This window comes from Nilaparvata lugens, chromosome 11, assembly GCF_014356525.2.
Source record: "Nilaparvata lugens isolate BPH chromosome 11, ASM1435652v1, whole genome shotgun sequence".
In the NCBI taxonomy this organism is placed as follows: domain Eukaryota; kingdom Metazoa; phylum Arthropoda; class Insecta; order Hemiptera; family Delphacidae; genus Nilaparvata; species Nilaparvata lugens.
Window position 1 is genome coordinate 3,124,716 of NC_052514.1, and position 25,936 is coordinate 3,150,651.

Genomic DNA, 25,936 nt, shown 5'->3' on the forward strand with positions numbered 1-25,936 from the left:
TCAAATTGTGCGATTCCAATTCAATTTCCAAGAATTTTTCCAATTAAAAAAAATCCAATTCAGTCTATTTATACAGAGGCTGATATGAACAGAACTTTCCAGTAATAATAATGTTTTACCATGTTAGTGAATTTTTCAATGAAAAGTTTCTAAATCATATTCACTTATTGGATTTTAAAGAGTACACTTGCTTATGAACTATTTCAAATGGAATAGGACATTTTCGTAACCATTCATTCTTCAAGCTATGATAGTATTGTATTCTAGTGTTCTCTGTTCAATATAATATGTAGATTCTCACATCAGTGATAATATTGAAGTAATAGAATAGAGCAATGCATTGAATCAATAGAAATATCCAATAAATAATCATACTGAAATACGGTACATCTATCATGGTAGTTCTAACTGTTATATTGAAAAAATTAAGTATTATTAAACAGACCTAATAAATAAATATGATTTTTCTTATGTATTCTAGTGTTCTCTGTTCAATATAGATTCTCACATCAGTAATAATATTGCCGTGCTACCAATTTTTCCTTAAATCGGTTGGAATAGCATTTAACACCTATTAACCTAAGGATAGTTGTCGGGCCAAGAATAGATTCTTGATAAATTATGAATGGATCTATCGCCTATGAATGAGAAATCCAGTTTTCAGAGCAAATGAACTTATAATCTTCAGATGAATTTATACAAATACACAAAGAACTATATCTTATAAGCCTAATTATTTAGAGTTACTATGAACTAAAATACTTATCTAGTTTACAGTTGAAAAACAGTGGCTATTGGCTTGAATACACAAATAGCAATATACGAACAAAATAGAACACTATAAATTGTTTAAAACTCAATTTAAAACATTAATAAACGAAAATGATTCAGAGCAAAATTTTACAACAACACATAGCCAGCCATTTTTCTAGAGAAAAAAGAACCACCGGAAAAACTACAAGTCAGAACAAAGCCTGGTTCGGTGTCGATTTTACAGACACGTCACCAAAAAATTATAACTTACAAGTTTAGAATTCACATTCTACATCTGTTCTCATAAAACTTTATTTTGAAACTGTTATTTTAAACTTTCATATATATTCTCTATTTAAATAACTATTTATCTATTAATTCTGCTAACCAAGCCTCGGTGACACCATGGAACAATGCAACAATCATTTACGATAAAAAATTCTCTGTCGAAAAGTTTGTCCGTCTATGATGACTCTGATATTTACTATAAAGTTTCATAGATCTCAATTGAAGATTCGATTCCAATGTGAGAAAAAATGTAATATTACAAATACCCCCCTCTTGACATAAAAAATTTTACTGTTTGAAAATTTAAAGAAAAAATTACATTGACCCTAATGAAAATTGTTGAAATTTAAATTCGAGAACAGTAACAATTTTTCTAGAAAAACATTACATGTCATCCAATAATATTGAAAATTATTATAAAAATCATCAATAGCATTTGTTATATGTTTCCAAACAATATTTCAAAATATAGAATATCAATATTACTTTTGATTTAGCTTTATAATTTAAAGGAAAATATCTCAACAGAAAGTTTAATATGTAAAGAATAGTTTTTTGAAATTGCACATAAATTTAATAGATAGAAAAATTCAATTTTTTTTTTTTATTGCAAAAAAATTAGTATGTTGAATGAAAAAAATTTATTATTATTATTTATATATATATTTTTTTTTAAATGAATTGATGAATTGTTACATTTAATTTTCACATAAATTTCAATAAATCAAAAATGTTCATTTCTTTCACTATTGACGGTTGATTTTATTGATGCACATTTTGGAAAACAGTCCGTTAAGGCACTCAGTATGATTTTCAGTTAAGTGTGACTCCAATGTGATGACGTTAGTGTTGGGCTGATCTGGATGCACGTAGTGTTGGGCTGATACTTGTAGTCGACTGATGCATATCAAACTCGATACAGGTGACATCTCAGTTAGCATTGCCTCATGCTTGTAGTAGATGGCTGCATTCCAATTCAATACAGAGTCACGTAAATTTTGTATCATATTTGTAATTATAAAATGTACATTTCAGGCTTGAATGACAATGTAATTCATTTTTTTTTTTTTTGGAAAAGAGATAGACGCTGCATACAGGATTAATTTAGGTGAGGATTAATTTAGGTAAGGTTTGGTTTTTTGATAGTCCAGCTTTCAAGGTTAGAGTTCTGCATACAGGAATAATTTAGGAGAGGATTTTTTGAATCAATTCTTTCATGATACTGTGACTGTTCTTCTGAATTCAAAGTTGTGAATGTGAACATGGATGACAATTACCTCCAGGTAATCAGTAGTGTTGAAGTTTGAGATACAAGTCAGCAATAAGCATTGGCATTGCTATTGGCGTATGCTTTGGTGTCGGCTTGGCATCGGCGTTGATATTGGCATTGGCATTGGCGCAGGCATTGGCATTGGCGCAGGCATCGGCGTTGATTTTGGCATTGGCATCAGCATTGGCGCAGGCATTGGCATTGGCGCAGGCATGCATTGGCGCAGGCATCGGCGTAATATTGGCATTGGCATCAGCATTGTGCAGGCATTGGCATTGGCGCAGGCATCGGCATAGATATTGGCATTGGCGCAGTTATTGGTGTAGATATTGGCTTAGTTATTGGTGTAGATATTGGCGTAGTTATTAGTGTAGTTATTGGTGTAGATATTGGCGTAGATATTGGCGTAGTTATGTCACACTAGTTCGAAAATCACCCAAATGTTCTTAACACTCTTCATGGCGTTCACTTGTTGCTGATTTCGAGATTCACATGATAACTATTTCAATGTTAATGTCTGTGCTGTACCTGTTATCTTAAAATGCTTATAAACTAAAAAGAAACTTGATTAGGCTATCAATACAATCTAATACACATGAAATTATTTTTAAGTATATAATATAAAATTGAAATTTGTTAACATCTTATTATACAGTCAGCAATACATAATTGTGAAATATGGAGATTTCAATATAAAAATATAATCATTTCCATTATCCATGTTCAAAATAGAAATAGAATTTCATAACACCCTGTATCATTATCAAAATTGTAAAAAAAAACATCAGATCATCACAACAAAATTAATTCAATATATAATTTCAGACAATTGATCTTCTATTCACAATCATTTCATAATATATCTGCATTCATTATCATTTAATATAACATTTCATTTATAGCAAGTTCATTTCACATTTATGATTTATCATTCAGGGTTTCAAAATTATTTAGTTTTAATTTTGTTCAAAAATTGTATAAAAAGCAAATTATTTAATATTATTAATCATCGTTTGTTGGATACTATAGTTTATTTCGACTTTTCAATGTTCTAAACACAAACTACATATCATGACAAAACTTTACTATCAACATTAAACAAGAAACATTCAAAACATCATAATATTTTGCTTCAAAGGCAATCAATATTCATCATCTGCATCTATGGCAATCAACATTATTAATCTTATTTTGCATCTATGGCAATCAACATAAGTAATCACACAAAAATATTATCTCATTACTGCCTCTCTAAGTCATAACCTCTGTTATTCCTTCTTTAGGCAATAATGGGTTTCCATCTCAAAAAACAATCACATACCAGCAAAATTCTAATCAACAAACCCCACTAAAAATTCTACATACACTCCAGCATCCATTTCAACGATAATCAATCATATCAAAATTTATAGAACAAACAGTTTTAAATTTGAAAAAAAATATCATTACAAAACACTTTAGAAAAATTTTAGCCTTTAACTCATTTCAATTGATAATATAACACAACGTTTTTATTCAATGAAAACAATATTATTCAAGTTAACTTTCATTATACATCACATATATATGGCTACAGAATTCATTAATACTTTCAAATTTTGAAGTTTATTTATTATAACAAATAATTTATAATTTAAAGACTGTATAATAAGTACAAACATTTCAAGATTATAATACAAGATGATCAAGATGAATAATGGTAAATAAGTTCCCTAAAAAATACAAAAAGAGAAAAAGAAAACTGGGTAAATAAATTTACTAAAACAATAAAAAGAAGAGAAAGATTAATATGTGTAATAAGTTCCCTAAAACAACACACATTTAAAATAAGTGATACATGATGAAAAAATATATCACAAGCACACATTCTTAACACTACAATGGATAGATTTTGGAAAAGTTAAGTTTTTATCAACAATTTAAAGATTAGGAAAATAAGCTACTATTTTAACTTCCAAAATTATTTCAGAAGAATACAAATTTAAATGACTATGGACAGATTGGTTAAGATATGCATCATAGAAGAAATTTACTGAATATTACACAAAGACAGGAAAGAATCGAAAATTGAAAAGATTAAGGGCCAAGAAAATAGGCTACAGGAAAGAAAAAAGACACAATTATGGACTTTTACCTACACTGTGTAGCGATTATGCTATTCTGAATCCCGGCATAACACAGGATTCCTATCATTGTGTGTTGGGAATACCCTTTCATCATGTGATTTACTATCATCATCTTGTAAGTAAGCAACTTGAACCAACCTTTGAATACTAAACATCAATGGTGACTTTGTGTTTTGTTTTCTTCAAGAGCATGATTTTATTCATGGGTTCATTTGTTTCAACAAAGCCGTTTTGCCTACAAAAGTTAGTCATGTTCACTTGAGAATGCATAGCATACACCTTTTCAATTCTCAGTTGAAAGTTGAACTCATCAACTTGACTCAAAGCAACATTCATTTTGTTTACATTGTTCCTAACCTCCACAGAAACCTGTCTCATGTAATCATTCACTTTGTTATAGTTTTCCTAACCTTCAATGTAGCATATTACTTTCATGATAGTTGACTTTCAGTGAAGACAACTCCCTACCTACTTCTTTATTCAATTCTACTATCTCACTAGGGTTGACTTTTCAACAATAGTAACTAGGCCTACATTGTCAGAAACTTGAATGAGTTGATCTTGTATCTTAACACTACTATTATCATGCTTCAATTTGCTTTCATCTTTATGATTTTCACTCAATGTTTCATGTGCATTTTTCAATAGAAGGTTTATACTAACCTGCTCTAGTCTAATGCTAGCAAATTCTTGCTTCATCTCATCAAACCTAGCATTAAACCTAGCATTTTGCTCATCAAACAGTTGTGTTAAGGCAGCTATTAACTCATCATCATTTTTAATATTTTTCATATTGTATGCCATTTTGCTAGTCTGCACAGATAATATATTCATTAGGACTTGATCTCTCTTGAACTGACCTCCCACTCAGCAGTATACCATTCATAACCTATCAAGACATCTATCCTAAACATAATTTCTATAACCAGGGATTTCATGGTGTACCATTTGGACATATTTATTTTGTAATTCTGTCCCACCACGGGGTAACATTTGCCGTGCTACCAATTTTTCCTTAATCGGTTGGAATAGCATTTAACACCTATTAACCTAAGGATAGTTGTCGGCTCCAATGTAATAGATTCTTGATAAATATGAATGGATCTATCGCCTATGAATGAGAAATCCAGTTTTCAGAGCAAATGAACTTATAATCTTCAGATGAATTTATACAAATACACAAAGAACTATATCTTATAAGCCTAATTATTTAGAGTTACTACGAACTAAAATACTTATCTAGTTTACAGTTGAAAACAGTGGCTATTGGCTTGAATACACAAATAGCAATATACGAACAAAATAGAACACTATAAATTGTTTAAAACTCAATTTAAAACATTAATAAACGAAAATGATTCAGAGCAAAATTTTACAACAACACATAGCCAGCCATTTTTCTAGAGAAAAAAGAAGCCACCGGAAAAAACTACAAGTCAGAACAAAGCCTGGTTCGGTGTCGATTTTACAGACACATCACCAAAAATTATAACTTACAAGTTTAGAATTCACATTCTACATCTGTTCTCAATAAAACTTTATTTTGAAACTGTTATTTTAAACTTTCATATATATCTCTATTTAAATAAACTATTTATCTATTAATTCTGCTAACCAAGCCTCGGTGACACCATGGAACAATGCAACAATCATTTACGATAAAAAAAATTCTCTGTCGAAAAGTTTGTCCGTCTATGATGACTCTGATATTTACTATAAAGTTTCATAGATCTCGAATTGAAGATTCGATTCCAATGTGAGAAAAAAATGTAATATTACAATATTGAAGTAATAGAATAGAGCAATGCATTGAATCAATAGAATATTCAATATATAATCATACTGAAATACGGTACATCTATCATGTAGGTCTAACTGTTATATTGAAAATTTAAGTATTATTAAACATAGGTACCTAATGAATAAATATGATTTTTCTGATATCGAACTCTACGATCATTAGCAACTTTAAGATAGATAATTCCTGGAAAAAACGTACGGTATCCAGCTGAAAGGTGTTAGTAAAAAACTATTAAACTATTTAAACAAATTCTTCCAATGAGTAGAAAGCATTGTAACACAGAACTTCAAGAAAGAGATTTTTTGGATAGAGCATTGGGGAGATTTTTCACTGCATCGAGTCATCCTAAAAACGTAACTTAAAAATAATATTCAATAAATAATCATACTAAAATACAGTACACCTATCATGGTAGGTCTCACTGTTATATTGAAAAATGTAAGTATTATTAAACAGATCTAATAAATAAATATGATTTTTCTAATATCAAACTCTATGAACATTAGCAACTTAGAATAGATAGAAAATTCCTGGAAAAAACGTAGAGGGTAACCTAAAATCAATATAATTAAAAATCCATTCAAACTGTTCTTCAATAAATCAACCAAACATTAATAGATGTTCCTGCCCTGTTATTATAGGAAATCAACCTCAAATATTTGGTATATGGATCGATTAGTGTCTCAAATGGGACATCCATGTAAACTTCCTATGTAAGAGACTAAAATACCTATCTTATATTTTATAAATTGAAAAATGTGCTATCTTTCTCAGAATGCAAACAGGTATATATGGCACTAGTAAATCCCTAATGCGATATGGTTTAGTAGTTTGGGGTGGGACTTTCGATACCCATATTAAAACTTTTTCTAATACAAAAATTCATCATAGAGACAATTTTAAAGAAACCTAGAACTTATGATAGTAAGATTTTGTTCAGTGATTTGATGTTAAAACTATAGGAGTCATATTAATCTAATTTGAAAGTAGCCAAATTTATAGTTATTCATAGATCATTTTCTCAACTTATTTTTTCTAAATTATACTTATTTTCTAGGTGATGGGATTAGGTCTTATGGGCTGTGCCATGGATATTCTGTTCGACATAGAACGAATTCTGATATCGAGGGCAGTGATATCTTCGACAAGTCTACCTCAGCCACTCTACTACTACATTGCACTCTCACTGATTGCCATTGGTCTCTTCATATCTTCACTGTCACTGTCAGTGCTGGGATGCTGGGCCACCCATTGCGAGAACAGCTGTTTCATTGGACTCGTAAGTTGGCTATAACATCAATACAGCATCAATTGATAATGGATTTATTTCACAAACATGTCATAAAATAGCAAAGCAAAATATATTACATCAAATTTTGACACTAGAATGATGACTTGCAGACTATTTATTTGTGAAAAATATTAAATATATTAATTTTATAAAAATGTTTTGTAGTTTCATATTTTATTTATTATCATTATTATTTCAAGAGAAATTATTAGTGAATAGAACAATGCGATATTTGGATTTTTGTTTAGTAATGATAAATATAAAATATTTAGCCTACACAATAGATAGATAGATAGATAAAGAATTTATTTTTCACTTCAAAAACAATACAAAATAAGATAAAATTAAATACAATATCATTCGTCAACAATCAATACCATAGTTCATAATAATCCGAAAATTCTTAGGCATAGCCGAAGCCGTCAGCCGCATAGCCTACACATCCTTTCTGTGTAGTTGAGAAGTTGATATTGTAGTACCTAATTATTCTTAACAATGTGAATATTTGTTGACAGTTCATGTTTCTGCAAGTGGTGATGATAGTGCTGGAAATAGTGGGCTGCATTCTGATGGCAGTCTGCCCGCAAATGCTGGGAGCCCACATTGTTGACGAGGAGATCCTGGACAACTGGCAGAGGAACTACGGGGTACCCGGCAGGGAGCAGTTTACTGCTGCTGTGGACCTGGTCCAAACTAAGGTACAATTATTCACTTCAGTTACCGTACTGTTACTGGTGAGATGTTAGCATATCTATCCATAATCAAAACACTAGGTTGTTGTAAAAATATCACTTTTGGGACAATTCTTCAATATCAATAGTGAATCTTTGGTATGTTCAATAATTTCAGGCAAATATGAATGAAAAAGTGAATAATTCTGAAAGTGCTGGCATAGAGAAACAATAGCTTGAGTAGATATCCCATGGTATAGGGCGTTTATGTCGCAACTTTTACTGTTATCTCAAGCCGTTACTATCGATTATTGCAGATTTCTACTGTTTTGTTGGGGTGAGAGTGTATGAACGGCACAATATATAGAATAGAGATAATGCTGCCTTTATTTTATACCTGGGAGGGCGAAGTTAGGACGCAGTCGGCCCTCTCTTACACTTAACCCTCCAATACAATACTAAATTATAATTTAACAAGCATACTCAGTAAAATTAAATAAAACAAAACGATATTTAAATGAAAAAAGTAAACAAAAAATAATTATAGTAAGTGGAATAGTTGAATAAACTTGAAAGTAGAGCATCCTTAAAATGTAAAATAACAAAAATCTGTTGGGAAATAAATACAACATTTTGACGGAATGATAGGATCGAAGAAGCAAAAAATAGCAATATGGCTACAAACCTTATAAGCAAGAGAAAAATAAGGAAATTAATAAATACTTCTAGCATGGAATTAATTATTTTGAGAGAGAAAAGAGTATTCTTTATATCTGTCTTTAGAGTTTACTTTGAAAGTTGAACTTGATTCTCTTAAAATTACTCTAAAGAAATTAATTTGAGACTGAATAAATGAATAAATCAAAACTATGAAAAGAAAGCTCACACACACACACACACACACACACACACACACACACACACCACACACACACACACACACACACACACACACACATGCCATACACACATTAGAGCATCAGTTTATGAATGCAGAATGAACGAATGATTGCAAAATAATTCTGAGGTGTAGTAGTAGTCTCGCTCGAATTCGTGCTGTATCTATGAGACCATGAGACAGCTCATGAAAGAGTTGATGAGGTAGCGCATTGTACTACAATTGAATACAAAGCGCATGCGCCGTTGCTGTTTGCTGAGTCGCTCTACAGTGTCAAGAGCAGCTTCTCTTTGTCTCAGAAACAGAGTAACGGCCAGCAACAGTCACAGTTATAACATAGTTGTTCAAAAGTATTCTTTTAGTATCTATAGTGAGGTCCACGCTATAATGGTAGTGTATGATTGCATGGTGTTGCTATCCTTGTCTATCGTCAACAAATGTGAAGTGTTAGGTTTTATTAAGGTTATATTCAATAATGTTTTATTAGGATAGGTTAGGTTTTTGCTTTAAAATTGCAGTATGCTAGAAAGAGCTAGGGTCTAGGTAGAGTTATGTTTTTTGATGTTTCAAAGGTGAAAAGATAGTTAGGGGGTTAGGATTTTGCTTTGAACGACATGTTTGTGAACATGTTCATGGAATGAACCACATGTTTGTGAACATGTTCATGAAATGAACCACATGTTTATGTTTTGTTCTAAAGATGACGAATAAATCTAAAGTATTAAATGTGAAAGGGTTAGAGGTTAGGTTTTATTTAGGTTATATTTTATATATGTTACTAGGATAGGTTAGGTTTTTGCTTTGAAATTTCAATATGCTAGAAGGGGCTAAGGTGCAGTTAGAGTTAGTTTTTTGATGTTTCAAATGTGAAAGGATAGGTTAGGGGTTAGGATTTTGCTTTGAATCTGAATTATTAAATGTGAAGGGGTAAGGGTTAGTGTTAGGTTTTTTGGATTATATTTAATAATGTTCTATAAGTTTAGGTTAGGTTTTTGCTTTAAAATTGCAATATGCTAGAAAGGGCTAGGGTCCAGGTAGAATTATGCTTTTGATATTTCAAAGGTGGAAAGATAGGTTAGGATTTTGCTTTGAATTGCAATATGCTGGAAGGGATTAGCGGTTTTTCAAATAGTTATGTTTATTGATGTTTTGAATGTAAAGGGAAGTTGAGGGTTCGTTTTTGTTTTGTAATGACAATATGCCGACTTAGTTATAGTGTTTTTAACATCAGTTAAATAACAACTGTTATATTTTATTAATTATATTTTTGAAAAGTACTCTTCCTTTTTTAATAAATGATAATATATTGATTATTACATTGATTTAATGATAAATTATCATTGGATAATAATATCTTCATCAAATAGAATGACGATTGGTTACAGTGCTCGGTAACCATCATCACAAAGAACGTTACAATTCAAAGAACTGACTGAATGGAACGGGAAAAACCCGTTGCTAACGCAAGCGTGATACGGTGCTGTCTGAGACCAGAGTGGTTTGTCAGTGTCAAGTGCTTATCACAGTTTACATACAGTACGGAAACTTGACTATATCCTGACGCCAAAATCCGCCATCTTGTTAGGAAGCGCCGCATTGTAATAGTATTGATGGTAGGTTCGGATCACTTCAATGATCCGGATCAATTGATCTCGTTCACTGCCACGAGCCAATCAGAAGACCAGGATTGGAACTTCCCAAGGTCACGTGACGTGTTTAGTATTGGCGTCATGTAAAAAGCATTGGTTAGATGAGCGATTGATTACAAGTTTCCATTCTGTATATTCTGTGGCCTTATTGTGATCATAATGCATAGAGCCAATAACTCTATAACTCTACAATTTATTCTATGGTGCTGGTAAAAACAATAAAACATTATAGGTTAGGAAAAATTCAATATTTTTCTTATTTTGATATTAAATCTCATAGATTTAAACTAATATTGTTATTTAGCTACCAACACATATATTTTTTTGTTTTTTTCATTGAAAAAAATTAAATCGATATCTTCAAAAAAAGTTAAGATACAAATTACAAAAATGTGCCGTAATTAGTAACATTAGCTACAATGATATTATCCAAAGCTAATGCTACTTTTAAACACATTTTATTATAATATCAATGAATTTTCATTGAATAAATTCTTGAACAAAGTTTAATCATTGTTAAACTAACCAAGTCTGACCAAAGCTTACTGAGCCTATTGTTGTCATTTTAATTTTGTTTTAGGTTATAGCTTATGACTCAAAAATCACAATGAATTATTTTTTCTTACCAAGCTGGTTACTATTTTTCAACTAGCTGCGCGTTTGTATTCTTGTAAGTATTCTTTTAAATTAAGCTTACCTCATGTTTTTTGAAAATATAAATTATATTCTCTAATTTCATAATCATTTTTACAATACGGTAACGCAACTCTGCAATTACAAGGAAAGTTAGCATGTATCATTCTTTGTCTTTAATTTCTTATGAGGATATACCGTGACAGCCAATGTGCAAGATCATGAAACATATAGAGAGCAAAATAATACCAGCCTACAAGTATCCTCTCTTCAACAAAGAGTGGACGACTATATGAGCTAGACTCTCACCATCAAAGATGGCCCGCAAGACTTTCTTCTGCATGCGCAGCTCTCGTCCAATATTCGCATCCCACCCTAGAGAACCAGACCGGATGCACTAGGATAGAAGCGAAGTAGTATAAGTTTTAAGGAAGTGCATGGGAACTCTACCTCTCAGTCACAGCCCTCTCAAAAGAAAGACTACCCTGCTCAGCCTACAGCCTCTATATGACTGTTCCACGACAGCTTCCAGTCCAGGATCAGGCCAAACAGCTTTACCATAGCAGACTCATATTCCCCATTTCTGAGGCCAAACACAATTGAACCAATTAGGTTAGAACTACTTTGTTAGATAGAGCACTCCTTGAGGTTTTGTTTAACACCAATTTTCATTGTTTTAGTTTAGAAATGCCCCCTCTCTGACTGTGGAAGAACGAGCCAAAATCAGCTCGTTATAAGTTTGGAAATCTGTGTTGCGAGTACAAAGGTGGTGTAGGCCTGAACGAGGGATCTATGCAACCTGGATGTAAAAACTGTTGAAAATTGCCATTCCAAATCACTAACAACAGGGAGTGTCGCAGATGCAAGATGATCAGGAAGACCATCAACGTCAAGGACATCAGGGAGTGTTGACAGAGTTCGTGAAATGTTCATGAGGAGCCCTAAGAAATCATTGCGTCAAGGAACACGTGAAAGTGGTCTTTCACGTTACTCTGTTGCAACGATTCTTAAGAAAGATCTCAGTTTTAAACCATGGAAGCTATGAGATCCTTGATGCAGTGATTTCCTAGGCTTCTCACGAACTTTGTCAACATTCCCTGCTGTCCTTGACGTTGATGGTCTTCCTGATCGTCTTGCATCTGCGACACTCCCTGTTGTTAGTAATTTGGAATGGCAATTTTCAACAGTTTTGCATCCAGTGTTGCATGGATCCTCGTTCAGCCCTCCATCAACTTTGTACTCGCACCACAGATCCCCAGACCTTATAACGAGCTGCTATTTTGGCTCGTTCTTCCACAGTCAAGAGAGGGCGCATTTCTAAACTGAAACAAATGAAAATTGGTATTGAACAAAACCTCAAGGAGTGCTCTATCTAACAAATGTTGTTCTAACTTAATTGGTTCATTAATAAAGAAATAATAGCTGGTATAAAAATTGGGAATGACTTATCAGACGCCTTGTAGAGTATTTACTTTAAATTGTGTCTATTATTATATTTTAAGGTCAAGTCGGGCTGACATCATGTCCGTTCATTAATTCATCAAACTCTCTAAGGATTTATTTTTCATTCACAATCAATGTTGTTTATATTTGAATTGAAAAATACATTTTACAGGGAATAATACGGGCAAGGCGTGAAGATGGCTGAAAAATTGGACTTGGCAGTTGGTGACTCTGTGATTTAAACTGTGATGACGAGCCCGTCGCAAGTGTGAGCGGTAGGGTTGCGGGCTCGGAGCAATCAAAAAGCAAAAACATGAAACATTTGCTGCTTTGGGCGAAACGGAATCTACGGAACCGTAAGTTGACAAAGCTGTTTATTTAGTATAGTAATAGTTTACTATAGTGAGGTCCATGTTATAATGGCAGTGTTGATTAGCAATGGTATTGCTATCCTTGTCTATCATTCAACAAAGCGGATAGCGCTATCACTTTCTTGCTTCGCTCTGTTGCCAGATCGTCTTTAACAATGTAGAATTAATAATAATTAACAAAATATTTCATCTCAATAATTATGAAAATGCATTAAACCTATAAAATTATTGAAAAATATAATTTCTTGCTTGATAAAATATATATGACTAGCCGTCAGGCTCGCTTCGCTCGCCTATCCGTCTAGCCAGGGGGCTCCGCCCCCTGGACCCCCGACTGGATCGTCCAAGAATGAGATCAGCAGGCTCTCTTCGCTCGCCTGCATTTTTCATTTGAGCATTTTTATCATAGTTAGGACAATCCAGTCGGGGAACCAGACTAAACGGGTATGGCGAGCGAAGCGAGCCTGATGGCTAGTAATATAATATTCCCAGGATTGAAGTAGCAGTGCCCAATCAATTTTTCCGCGATAAATGCATTTAAATCTTCAACTTGGTGCCAACCTAACAAAGTCAACTCAACTTAATGCCAACCTGACAAAATTATTAATTTAGTTGCCAGTTAACAACTGTTTCAAGAGGTACTCTATCTAGATTATAGTTCTATAGTAACATATGATATGGAAATTTCAATTATAATATTAAGGGATTGGGAGAAGAAGAATATACATGCTAAAAGACGAACTTTAAACACTTAAAACAATCCTTAGAGTTAAAATATTGCCAAAAGATTTCTTAGTGCGCCTCTAAAGGGCCAACTGAACATAACTACCAAATTTGAACGTTTTTGGTCCGGTAGATTTTTAGTTCTGCGAGTGAGTGAGTGAGTGAGTCAGTCAGTCAGTCAGTCAGTCAGTCAGTCAGTGAGTGAGTGCCATTTCGCTTTTATATATATAGATTATTTTACACGAGAATGAACAGTTGATATTACATCAATAAACCTGTATCAGCTACAGTCTATAGAAGGCATTGACAAGACAGAGGTTCGGCAACGTTGTTCTCCTATCTTTTTCCATTTTCATTATAACGTGGACCTTACTATACTGTGTAAGTATTTAACATTTGTACTTCTCCACTACGAGACTCCTCACATTCGAAGCCATACGCTAATAATTATAACTAATATTCACTAAGTGTAAATGCTTTCAGATTTCTCCATTCTCTAAAGCTAGATTCCCATACACCAGTGTCAATGGAACTAACCGGCTAATCTCAATTATGATTTTTTTACTTTCCTTGCCCTATTACCATAGGTGTAAGGAAAGTATTGCTTTCCGAAAAATTAAGGCATCCAATTTCTAAATTTCTATACGTTTCAAGGTCCCCTAAGTCCAAAAAAGTGGTTTTTGGTTATTGGTCTGTATGTGTGTTGTGTGTGTTGATTCTATTAAATCATTCACTATGAAGAGATAGCAGACTCGTGTGTTTCCAGCGTTATTGTCCTGTCACCAGCTGACTCAATCTTTGTATGTGCGCCTGTGTACACGATATCTCATCTCCCAATTAACGGAATGACTTGAAATTTGGAACTTAAGGTCCTTACAATATAAGGATCCGACACGAACAATTTCGATCAAATGCAATTCAAGATGGCGGATAAAATGGCAAAAATGTTGTCAAAAACAGGGTTTTTCGCGATTTTCTCAAAAACGGCTCCAATGATTTTGATCAAATTTTTACCTAAAATAGTCATTGATAAGCTCTATCAACTGCCACGAGTTCCATATCTGTAAAAAAATCCAGGAGCTCCGCCCCATCTATGCAAAATTGGTATTTAGATTCCCAATTATTAGGCTTCAGATACAATTTAAACAGAAAATCAAGTGGAAAAGATTGAGCATGAAAATCTCTTCAATTAATGTTCAGTAACATTTTCACCTAAAATTGAAAATAAGGTCGAAATTCGAGAAAATGTGATTATTCAATGCAAACTGTTGGTAACTGTTGATTCTATTAAATCATTCACTATGAAGAGATAGAAGAACTCGCGTGTCTCCAGCGTTATTGTCCTGTCACCAGCTGACTCAGATCTTTGAATAGTAGACTTGAGATGCGCGTTATAACACTAACGTCAGGTGATCAATTTTCATAACGGCAAGGAAAGTTGTGTGAGTGCGCCACACCAGATTTTTTATTCATTGAAACATATATTTTCGTGTCTCATAAATAGAATTGACTTCACTATAGAGCTGTAGTCTCTCTCACTCTCATGACCTATAGTGAGGTCCACGTTATAATGTCACTGGAGAAAGATAGGAGAACAACGTTGCCGATCCTCTGTCTTGTCAATGCCTTCCATAGACGATAGCTGATACAGGTTATTGATTCATTCTCGTTTGAAATAATCAATTATATTTTATCAAGCAAGACATTTTTTTCAATAATTTCATAATGAATTTTCATAATAAAAATGGAATATTTTGTTAATTAATTATCAATTCTACATTGTTAAAAGACGATCTGACAACAGAGCAAAGCGAGAAAGAGATAGCGCTATCCGCTTGTTGAATGATACACAAGGATAGCAATACCATTGCTAATCAAACACTGTCATTATAACGTGGACCCCACTGTAACCACAGGTCTTCCTTCTTCATCTTTGTCATTTGTTACGTGAAGCCACAAAGCTGAGCAGAGCTTTGATTTGATTTGATTTGATTTGATTAAATTTTCTCCTGAGACTCTTTAAAGAGTATAGGAAATCGTCAAGGACTATTTGTCAAAAAAATAAAGGAATACATATAAACATATATTATATACATCACATTCCACAATGTACATTGCAATTTAATCCTCCCAAAAGCCTCATTCTCCATCCATAAATTCTTGAATACTGTAGTAAACTCCGTTTGCTAAATATTTTCTCAATAGCTTTTTGAAAATATCCTTATTCTCATTTTCTCTCAAAGCTGACGGCAGTTTACTCATAAATTTCATACCCATATAAGAAGGCTTATTTTCATACTGAGCTGTCCTGTGGTATTGTGCAGAAAATTTACTCTTATTTCTAGTGTCATAATTATGTATGTCACAGTTTCTTATAAATTTTTTAGCTCTTATATACATGATCACTTCGAAAATGTACAGTGCAGGCACAGTTAGTAGTCCTAGATCTTTAAAATACTCTCTGCAGGACTCTAATGACTTAAGACCTTTAATCGCTCTCACAGCTCTCTTTTGCATTCTAAAGATTCTATCTAAATTTTTGAGACTGGAGCCCCCCCAAACCAATATTGCATACCGAATATGTGACATTATAAGCTCAATTGGCATGTAACATGTCATCAACATTTTTCTATGTAAAGTGTATGCATCTGTATCAACTCAAAGTATGAAGGCACCACAACATTCCTCCATTGTATAGGGACCCCTATACAATGGAGATTGTATAGGGACTTCAAAAAAGGTGAGTCTAGTCTAGAGCACTTATCACCTTTTGCTCATAGTAAAATGGCTCAACTAATTTGTATGAGGAAGTGGAAACTATACCAGATACGATCACAACCAATAGTTGGGAACTATAAAACTCTTTTTAGATTCAACCATGATATATATCACAATTATCCCAACAAAGAAAAATACAAAAGATAGCCATCACAAAATAGGAATAGGCATTTAAGAAGATGAGAGTGCAGACGATTATAAAAAGGCTATTGATATTATAAGAATATGCTGAAGATTATTATAGAGATGACATTTTTCACGCTATTATTTCAAAATTCTTAACTCAACTAACCTAAAACTCTACTCATAAATAGAAAACAGAGCAGACAACGCAAACACAAGCGTGCACCCTACTTGCATATTTAGCGCTTCCGTGAGCTATAAAAACAAAGTAAGGCTACAAAAGCGAATCAGCTGATGAAAAATCTTTAAAATACGTGAGCATTTGCTCCAGAGTTCAGGAGCATAAGGTAAGAGTATAAGGTAAAGCTTATTCATACAAAAATGAGCAAATGCTTTTGCTACTACCTTTTACTCATGAGCAAAACCTTATGCTCCATTCTTTTGCTCGTGAGCATTTGCTCTGGTTTTATTCATTGTCTACAATAAAAATTGAAAATAATCAATTATTGATTTTGTTGCTTCCTTTCCTGATGAAGTACATCAATTCACGATTGGATCACTGTTGTCAATGTGACTGTTTGATATCAGCTCTATTCACAATCAATTTTATTAGCTTCAAAATATTTTCCTGATCACATAGTTCGGAGCCAGACTAAAGTTGTATTTTTTCCCATCTCACAGAATCCCTTTTATACAGGATTGTGCAGAGGAAACGCATGTTTTTTGAACAGCCAGTACTCGTCAACGGGAGAGGGTATTGCCCTGGAACGAATGTTGGCAGACGACCCATACTATGCCATTTCAGTTGCTATGAGCGTTGGAACGTACAACATCGTGTGTTCACTGTTGAGCAGTTTTTTTAGAAACAATAAATATTAGTCACAGTGCAACGCTTTTCCGTCAATATTTTAGAGTTGGGCGTCGAGGTGCAATGCCCGATCGAAATACTGTACTCCGATGGGTTGCAGCGTTTAGGAGTACTAGTTCTGTGAAGAAACCACCTGGTCTTTCCCGTTCAGTTCCTACTCCTGAAAATGTAGTGACCGAGTCAGTGTCGTCGAGTCGATCGTCTAGGACTAGTAACAACTGCCGTTCTGACTCGGTCTACACTTTCCGGGGAACGGGGAAGACCAGGTGGTTTCTTTTTCATCACAGAACTAGTACTCCTAAACGCTGCAACCCATCGGAGTACAGTATTTCGATCGGGCATTGCACCCCGACCCTCAACTATTGACGGAAAAGCGTTGCACTGTGACTACAGATTCATTGTTTCTAAAAAAAAAAAAAACTGCTCTACAGTTAACACACGATGTTGTACGTTCCAACGCTCATAGCAACTGAAATGGCATAGTATGGGTCGTCTGCCAACATTCGTTCCAGGGCACCCGTTGACGAGTACTGGCTTTTCGAAAAACATGCGTTTCCTCTGCTCAACCCTGTATACTAGTAGTTCTGTGAACAGTAGACCTCACGCAGTATTTTCATCCACAAGTACCTGATTGAAACTACAGTAACTATATTACCCACAGTATGGCCATTAGAATTTTTTTCCCGCCGCCGCCATGAAGATTCCAAATATTTGAATTTTACAATGGAGCTTATAGGCGATTATAAGTAAAATCGCTAGCCTTTACTTATTAAAGCATATTTTTGTGATTATCAACTTCGATATTATTCTTTAATGCTTTTTCTATATTCCCAATATAGTTTTGGAACTTGAAATAGTGATTCGTAGATAATAGCGAGTAAAAATGAAAGGTAGGTATAACGTAACCTGAAAGCTGAATCTCCAAAAAACTTTTGAAATATGTCATGATATTGTAATAAATTTTGTTTCATTGACAAATAACAATGAAGTTCTCATATCTATTTGTAGAAATATGATGGAATTCTCATCACAATATATTCCATAACATTCAAATATGTTGTTTGATTAGTTGACAGCCAATAAGTCTGACGAAAATATTGTAAGCACAACATTGGATATAAACTGTGGAAAAGCCAATTTTTCTAGTCATCCATAGTTCTACTTAATGATTTGTAAGCAAATGAAGAAAGAAAACACATTACCCATAGCCATTATTATTCATATTTAGTGATATTTCAAATCTCAAGCTCGTGGTAATGCAACTCTAAATCCATATTATATCAATAACTATTGATCAATTATTGAACATGTTATGGATAGGGTAGTCAGTACAGAAGAGAATCAATAATAGAAGTCAAGACGTACGACTTAATCAGCACTTAATCACGGTTAAAAATTTCATAAAATGTTATATTTAATTGAGCCGCAAAAAATATTTTGAAATTGGATTATTTGAAGTTCGATCCAATAAATTGGATGAGGAAATAAAATAAAATTGAAATTTATCTTTCTGCATATTTATCTAGATCACTGGTTTCCAATAAGTTGTCCGTGAAAGCTCTAGAAGTGGTCTGCGATGAGTCCGAAGGAAGGAAAATTAATGTTTCAAGCTTTATTAGTGTTTTTTAAATTTTCTCTATTGCCTATATTAAAGTATAATCAATTTCCCTTCGAAATTGATACATCAAACTCATCGTGAGTTCAAAATATGATTACAATCGGTAAAAGAAATGATAAGTTCCAAATTTCTAATGCTAAAAGATAGGACTTGATAGTTTGTTTGGAATCTTAATGGCGGATTTGTACCATGTGACCGAGCTAACCAATCAGAAGCGTGACGACAGTCAATGGTCGTCATACTGTGGGTAATATAGCTACTGTAATATTGAAACTATAGACCTTATGGAAATACAGCAATAGACTGGCTTCTCCATACATCTGTGTAATCACTTGTCAGCTGATTTATGATGAATAATTCTATAGTCTGATTTTTACTCTAATATTGGCGTATGAAGGAGGCTCCTTTTTCCTTTTATATTATCCTTGAAATGCAAAATTTCCAAAAACCTTGTATATACATCGACGCGCAATTACAAAAGGAACATACCTGTCAATTTTCATGAAATTCTATTACCGCGTTTCGCCGTAAATGCGCAACATATAAACATTTGAACATTCAAACATTTAAACATTAAGAGAAATGCCAAACTGTCGATTTGAATCTTAGACCTCACTTCGCTCGGTCAATTACTTAGGGGCGTTTGCACAGTCAAAGCTTAAACTGAATTTAATCAGCTGGTGGCTCAAACTCAAAATAATATATACTACATTATTTATTTATTTATTTGTGGACAGAATCACAAGTCATATAAATATGATTAGGAAGGAACAACAGGCTTGGCCCAAATCTATTCCATTCCAAAATTTTGATAAATTAATAAAATGTCAAAAAATAGGTTATGTTTCTACTGTAAAACGTTCAAGTTCAATTTTTGTCCAAAAATAACGAATGTGGCTTGATATGGATTTAATCCAGTTTAAAATGAAATAATTTAGGCACTCTGCAAACGGCACTCAACCATAAATAAACCTCAATCTTAAACAGATGGAAATTATTGAAAAAATGCATTTATTCAAGTAAGAAATTTAAAATTAAGAAATTTCTTTTCTGTTGTGTGTATAACGGTGTTGTATCTACCTACATTAGTTCTCAAGGATAATATATTTGTTGTATCTTTCCTTGACAGGAAGGCTTTGAAGACAATGGATGTAGTTGCTTCTTTTCCTGAAGAAGTGACAGACATGGTTTTCTCCCATCTACAGGCAACTGATCTGGAATATTGTTGCGGAGTTAGCCAGCTTTGGAGGAGGACAATCGAACGCTTTAAACAGAGACAACGTGCACGGCTGAAGTATAATTGGCAACATGGAAAATACTCTGTCAATTGTTCCCCAATCAGTATTGGGTTGAATATACAGATTGGCCTGAGATTTAAGGAATACGAGTTTGAAGTAGTTCCTGTAAATGATCCTTGTGATCAGGTCTTCCCTGTATATATGTATTTTAAGGATCCCGGGTGCTCAGGCGCAGAAGTTTTATCTATAATTAATATTGATTCAAACTCGAGAATTAAATTACATCAATTACCGCGAACTTCTTCTGAGATGAGTGTTGTTATTGTCGTGGGGGACTCTATAGCTTGGTTGGAACCTTCAGCTGTGCTGAAACATTACAATGCCGAACTGGCATCAAATGGTTCAAAAGTGGAAACTTTTGGAAAACATGATGATTCTCGGACTGATGAGGATTTCGAAGGTGTAGAAAAATACAAGTCTCTGACAATGGATAGGAACCACATTGCGGTTGTTTCTAACGATAGGTTTGTAAAAGTTTGGTGTAAAAAGTCACATAAAAAAATAATTACGAAGCGCTGTGTACAACCTAAGATTTCTTTATCTGATGGTTGTCTAATCATAGCATCTTATATAGGTGAACGATTAGAAAAGTCTGTAAAAATATATTGTACTGAGATTGAAATTCACAACTTACAACATGATGCAAACAATACTCTTCTACACACTTTTAATCTAGATGGCATTGTTGAAAGTACACATTCAAAAGAGCGATTCATATTTATTGTTTTTAGTTTGCACAACCATAAAATCCAAGTACGCGATAAAAAGAATTTTACTGTAATCTATTCTTACGATTATAATTTATCACTAAAAAATGTTTTTGATGATTATATAGTTGTTAAAGGTTTAACAAAAGGTGAACAGGTGTTTTCAGAATTTGGTATTCCTTATGGTTGGCGGCATGACTATTATTATAAAATATTGACTCTTGCTTCTGGTGAATGGTCAACAGAAATTCCTTCTCGCGACAAAAATTTGTTCACAGTGTTTGAGAATATTGCCGTGGTTCGTAGTGTGTCGGACAAAAGTCTTTATGTTTTGGACTGGAAACGATTTACCAAACTGTACACTCTGAGAATCCCCGAGCACGTAAGTGATGACTTTGAGGTTATTAATGTGACTGAATGGAGAATTATAGTTTTCGATTCGGAATCTAATCAATTCATTATATTCAAGTTCGGGTAGACTCAAGTGGAGGTTTGATCTGGTGGACTGGTAAAAAGGGATCAAACCGTTCGATATAGCAATCCAGGAGCCAAAAAAAGCGATTTTTCCATTAGTGTATAATTTAAATTTATTTATTTTTTTTATTCAAGTAAGTCACAATACATTCCGGTCTATACACGAATCTACAATAAATTACAGTACAACAGCTAATTATGCAACAAATTTCACATATTATGAAAACTTATTAATTACAATGAAGATTGAATGGAACATTAGAATATTGATAATATAGTATTGCAATGTAACTACATAAATCAGCGGTGTTCCAACAAAGAATAAATGATAACTTCAATGAATAAATATACACCCCACTATAAATTATATGTGTTGGGGTACAAGTAATTAGTTGCTTATTGCGTGTTATAATTACTATTTACAAACTTCATTCACTGATATAGGATTAAAGTTTTTTATAATAGAATTAGTAAAAATTTATAATACAAACAAAATTATGAAATTAGTAGATAAATATTAATATTCTACTAAGGATAATAATAAGAAAGGTTATTTTAGAAAATTTTTTCAAATATATAGTTAGATTAGTATCTAAGTAAATAGTTTTTTATTGTGTTTAGAATAGTAGTTTTTTTAAAAGGTCTTTGAATAAAATCTTTGTTTATAAGTTGGTTAGGTGAAAGCACTTGAGCCATCATGTAAAATTGATTATTTGATTTGACTTTGATTGTAGGATGCTTCGTGTATAAAATAGAATAATATTGAAATACTAGACTTGTAAATAATTATCGATTGCATCATCTCTACTTTGAAAATATGATCATTCAATTATGTTTCAAATAATCCCACGTGCCTTAAATGATGAACTGATTTATATACTGATATGTTGATATAAGGAACTGATTTCTGTTCGTTATTATATTCAGTGCCGGTCGCACAAAAGTCGGTTAAATTTTAATCGTGGTTGATTCCACGAGAATCAGAGAAGCCTTTTTTTCAAAAAAGCCTTCTCTGATTGGTCCTCGTGGAATTAACCACGATTAAATTTAACCGACTTTTGTGCAACCGGGCCTTAGAGTTGAAGGTTCTACAAACAATATTTTTGTCAATTATAACTAGAGATTGAATGGAAACGAATATCCTGACTCTTTGAAAGGCTAATGCAAAAACATATTTATTTATTATAATATGCATTATAGTTATATACGGTATTTTCTAGGACTACTCAATATTTTTTGGAATGTATAAACTAGTACCTTTCAAATTATCTCTTCAAAGACAAAACATTTCTCGGTTGCAATGACATTCTCAAGTTTGTAACTAAAGCTATATTCTAAAACAATAGTTTTTTATTATATATTTTCATATGCTTAGTTTACTGATTAGTTTTTCATTGGAAGTACATTCCTTTTTTCATAGTCATTTAATAATTTTAAAAATGTCATCATTACTCCTCGTTTCTATTTACAAAGACTTGTTTTTTATATAGGTTACAAAGACTGTTATTTACAATCGATAAATAAATGTTAAGATTACAGCAAAAGACAAAATAACTACGTGAATAATTCATGTAGAGAAAGTTGAATAATTCAAGAAATGTTATTCATGATTTAAGAAGAAGAGAAAAATCAGAGCTACGTAAAAGGATATACTAGTAGTTCTGTGAACAGTAGACCTCACGCAGTATTCTCATCCACAAGTACCTGATTGAAACTGTAGACCTTAATATGAAAATACAGCAATAGACTGGCTTCTCCACACATCTGTATAATCACTTGTCAGCTGATTTATGATGAATACCTAATTCTATAGTCTGATTTTTACTTTAATATTGGCGTATGAAGGAGGCTCCTTTTTCCTTTCATATTATCCTTGAAATGCAAAATTTCCAAAAACCTTGTATATACGTCGACGCGAATTAAAAAAGGAACATACCTGTCAAATTTCATGAAAATCTATTACCGCGTTTCGCCGTAAATGTAAAACATTAAATGTTTTACATTTAAACATTAAGAGAAATGCCAAACCGTCGACTTTAATCTTAGACCTCACTTTGCTCGGTCAATTACAAAATAATTTTGTCTTTTTTCTGATGTTTTACATTTAAACATTAAGAGAAATGCCAAACCGTCGACTTTAATCTTAGACCTCACTTCGCTCGGTCAATTACAAAATAATTTTGTCTTTTTTCTGATTTTCCTCTTTCTCTTCTTAAATCATGAATAACTTTTTCTTTATTTGGATGTACGAGGGTGAGTCAATATTATTATCCGAATGTAGGTGTATTTCTGTTCATGTTTGTAGCACTGTTAATGATGCATTCTTTGCTTATTATATCTAGGCTAGTTACAAACTGCTGTTTTCATTCCATCAGCACTGACATGTTGTTAAATATGGCCGCTCCACTTGTCATTTTCACCACCGTTCAGTGAACCGTTTTCCGAGGTCGGAAGGTGTATCAGGGGAGGGAAATCCATCAAAACTTTCAGTGCTATACGGGAATAGTGTTTCACCATAACTGAGTGTTTATTACTATTAAATTGTTTTGTGTATAAAATGTTTGATTGTTTATGAATGAAATTCAATAAATTTTGTCCACTTCCTACCACGAAAAACGGTTGATCCCACACTAATCGTTATAATCTTATTTGGTGCAAATGAATAGTGTAGCTGCCATAATTAACAGCATGCCAGTGATGAAGGAATTGAAATAGCTGTTTGGAATTAGCGTAGATAGAAGCACAAATGAACAAAGAATATCAATGCAAATCAACAGTCCAAAGAAAATAAAGAAAAATACACCTATATTGCGGATAATAATTGACTTACCCTCGTATGTGTTTTAATATTATTTGGTTCTATAATCACAATGAAATTTCTATTATTCTATAATGAGATGTATTATTGTAATCTATTCAATTCAGTCCTATATGTTGTGTTCTAAACAATCCATAATCAACCATTACTTCATAAATATAAAATTACTGTAATGCTAAAAATAATAAAATAAACTGACTTATCTGTAATATGTTTTAAATAGGCTTACTATTTTTTGTATAATCTTTGTTTTGTTGTGATACTTAGCAATCCATAATCTTACTTACTGTATTGCTAAAAATAATGACAAACTGATTTATCTGTATATGTTTTGAATAGGTTCATTATTTTTTGTATCATCTTAGTTTTGTAACATGTACATTATTAGTGGTGCTAATATTATAATATTATTACTGGTGATCATTATGGTGCTAATCCAAGTACTAGGCCTATGTCATGGTACTTTCCAGAAGTACTGTATTGTCTTATAAGCTATGAGTGTTATATTCTTATAAATTAAATTGAATTGCTAAATCACATTTGTTGTTTTTACTTTTCTGAATATCTATGTTGTTCGACTTATCCTGTAAATGATATGAAACCTTTTACACTATGTAGATAAAAAGAGAGCAACAAGGCGATAGCAACGCAATGGAAACCAAGTTGGAATTATCATTGATAGCATCAAATGTTTTGAAAGAGCAACTCATGTTTGCTATATTTATCACCATGACGCAATGGCAACTCAAGTTGCTTTCTGAATGAAAGAGCAACTCATGTTAGCTATATTTATCACCATGAAGCAATGGCAATTTAGTTGCTCTCTCAATTAAAGAGCAACTCATGTTTGCTATATTTAACACCATGAAGCAATGGCAATTTAGTTGCTCTCTCAATTAAAGAGCAACTCATGTTTGCTATATTTATCACCATGACGTAATGGCAACTTGAGTTGCTCTCTCAAAATAAGTTGCATAGTGTTGTTCATAGTGTCATCATAATAACGCAACTATAGTGAGGTCCACGTTATAATGGCAGAGAAGAAAGATAGGAGAACAACGTTGCCGAACCTCTGTCTTGTCAATGCCTTCTATAGACGGTAGCTGATTTAGGTTTATTGATGTAATATTAACTGTTCATTCTCGTTTAAATTAATCAATTATTTTTTATTAAGCAAGAAATTATATTTTTCAATAACTTAATAATTTTCATAAGATGAGATATTTTGTTAATCAATTCGACATTGTTAAAAGACGATCTGGCAACAGAGCAAAGCGAGAAAGAGATAGCGCTATCCGCTTTGTTGAATGATAGACAATGATAGCAATACCATTG

General features: G+C 32.9%; 1 protein-coding gene across 1 annotated transcript; it reads left to right on the forward strand.

Moving 5' to 3' along the window:
- Positions 1-13,151: 13,151 nt before the first annotated feature.
- On the forward strand, positions 13,152-21,883 carry LOC111053455. Its single transcript, XM_039437418.1, has 2 exons — positions 13,152-13,179; positions 20,434-21,883. Exon 2 carries the CDS (start codon positions 20,450-20,452, stop codon positions 21,785-21,787), a length of 1,338 nt encoding a protein of 445 aa, XP_039293352.1. The 5' UTR covers positions 13,152-13,179; positions 20,434-20,449; the 3' UTR covers positions 21,788-21,883.
- The last annotated feature ends 4,053 nt before the right edge of the window (positions 21,884-25,936 follow it).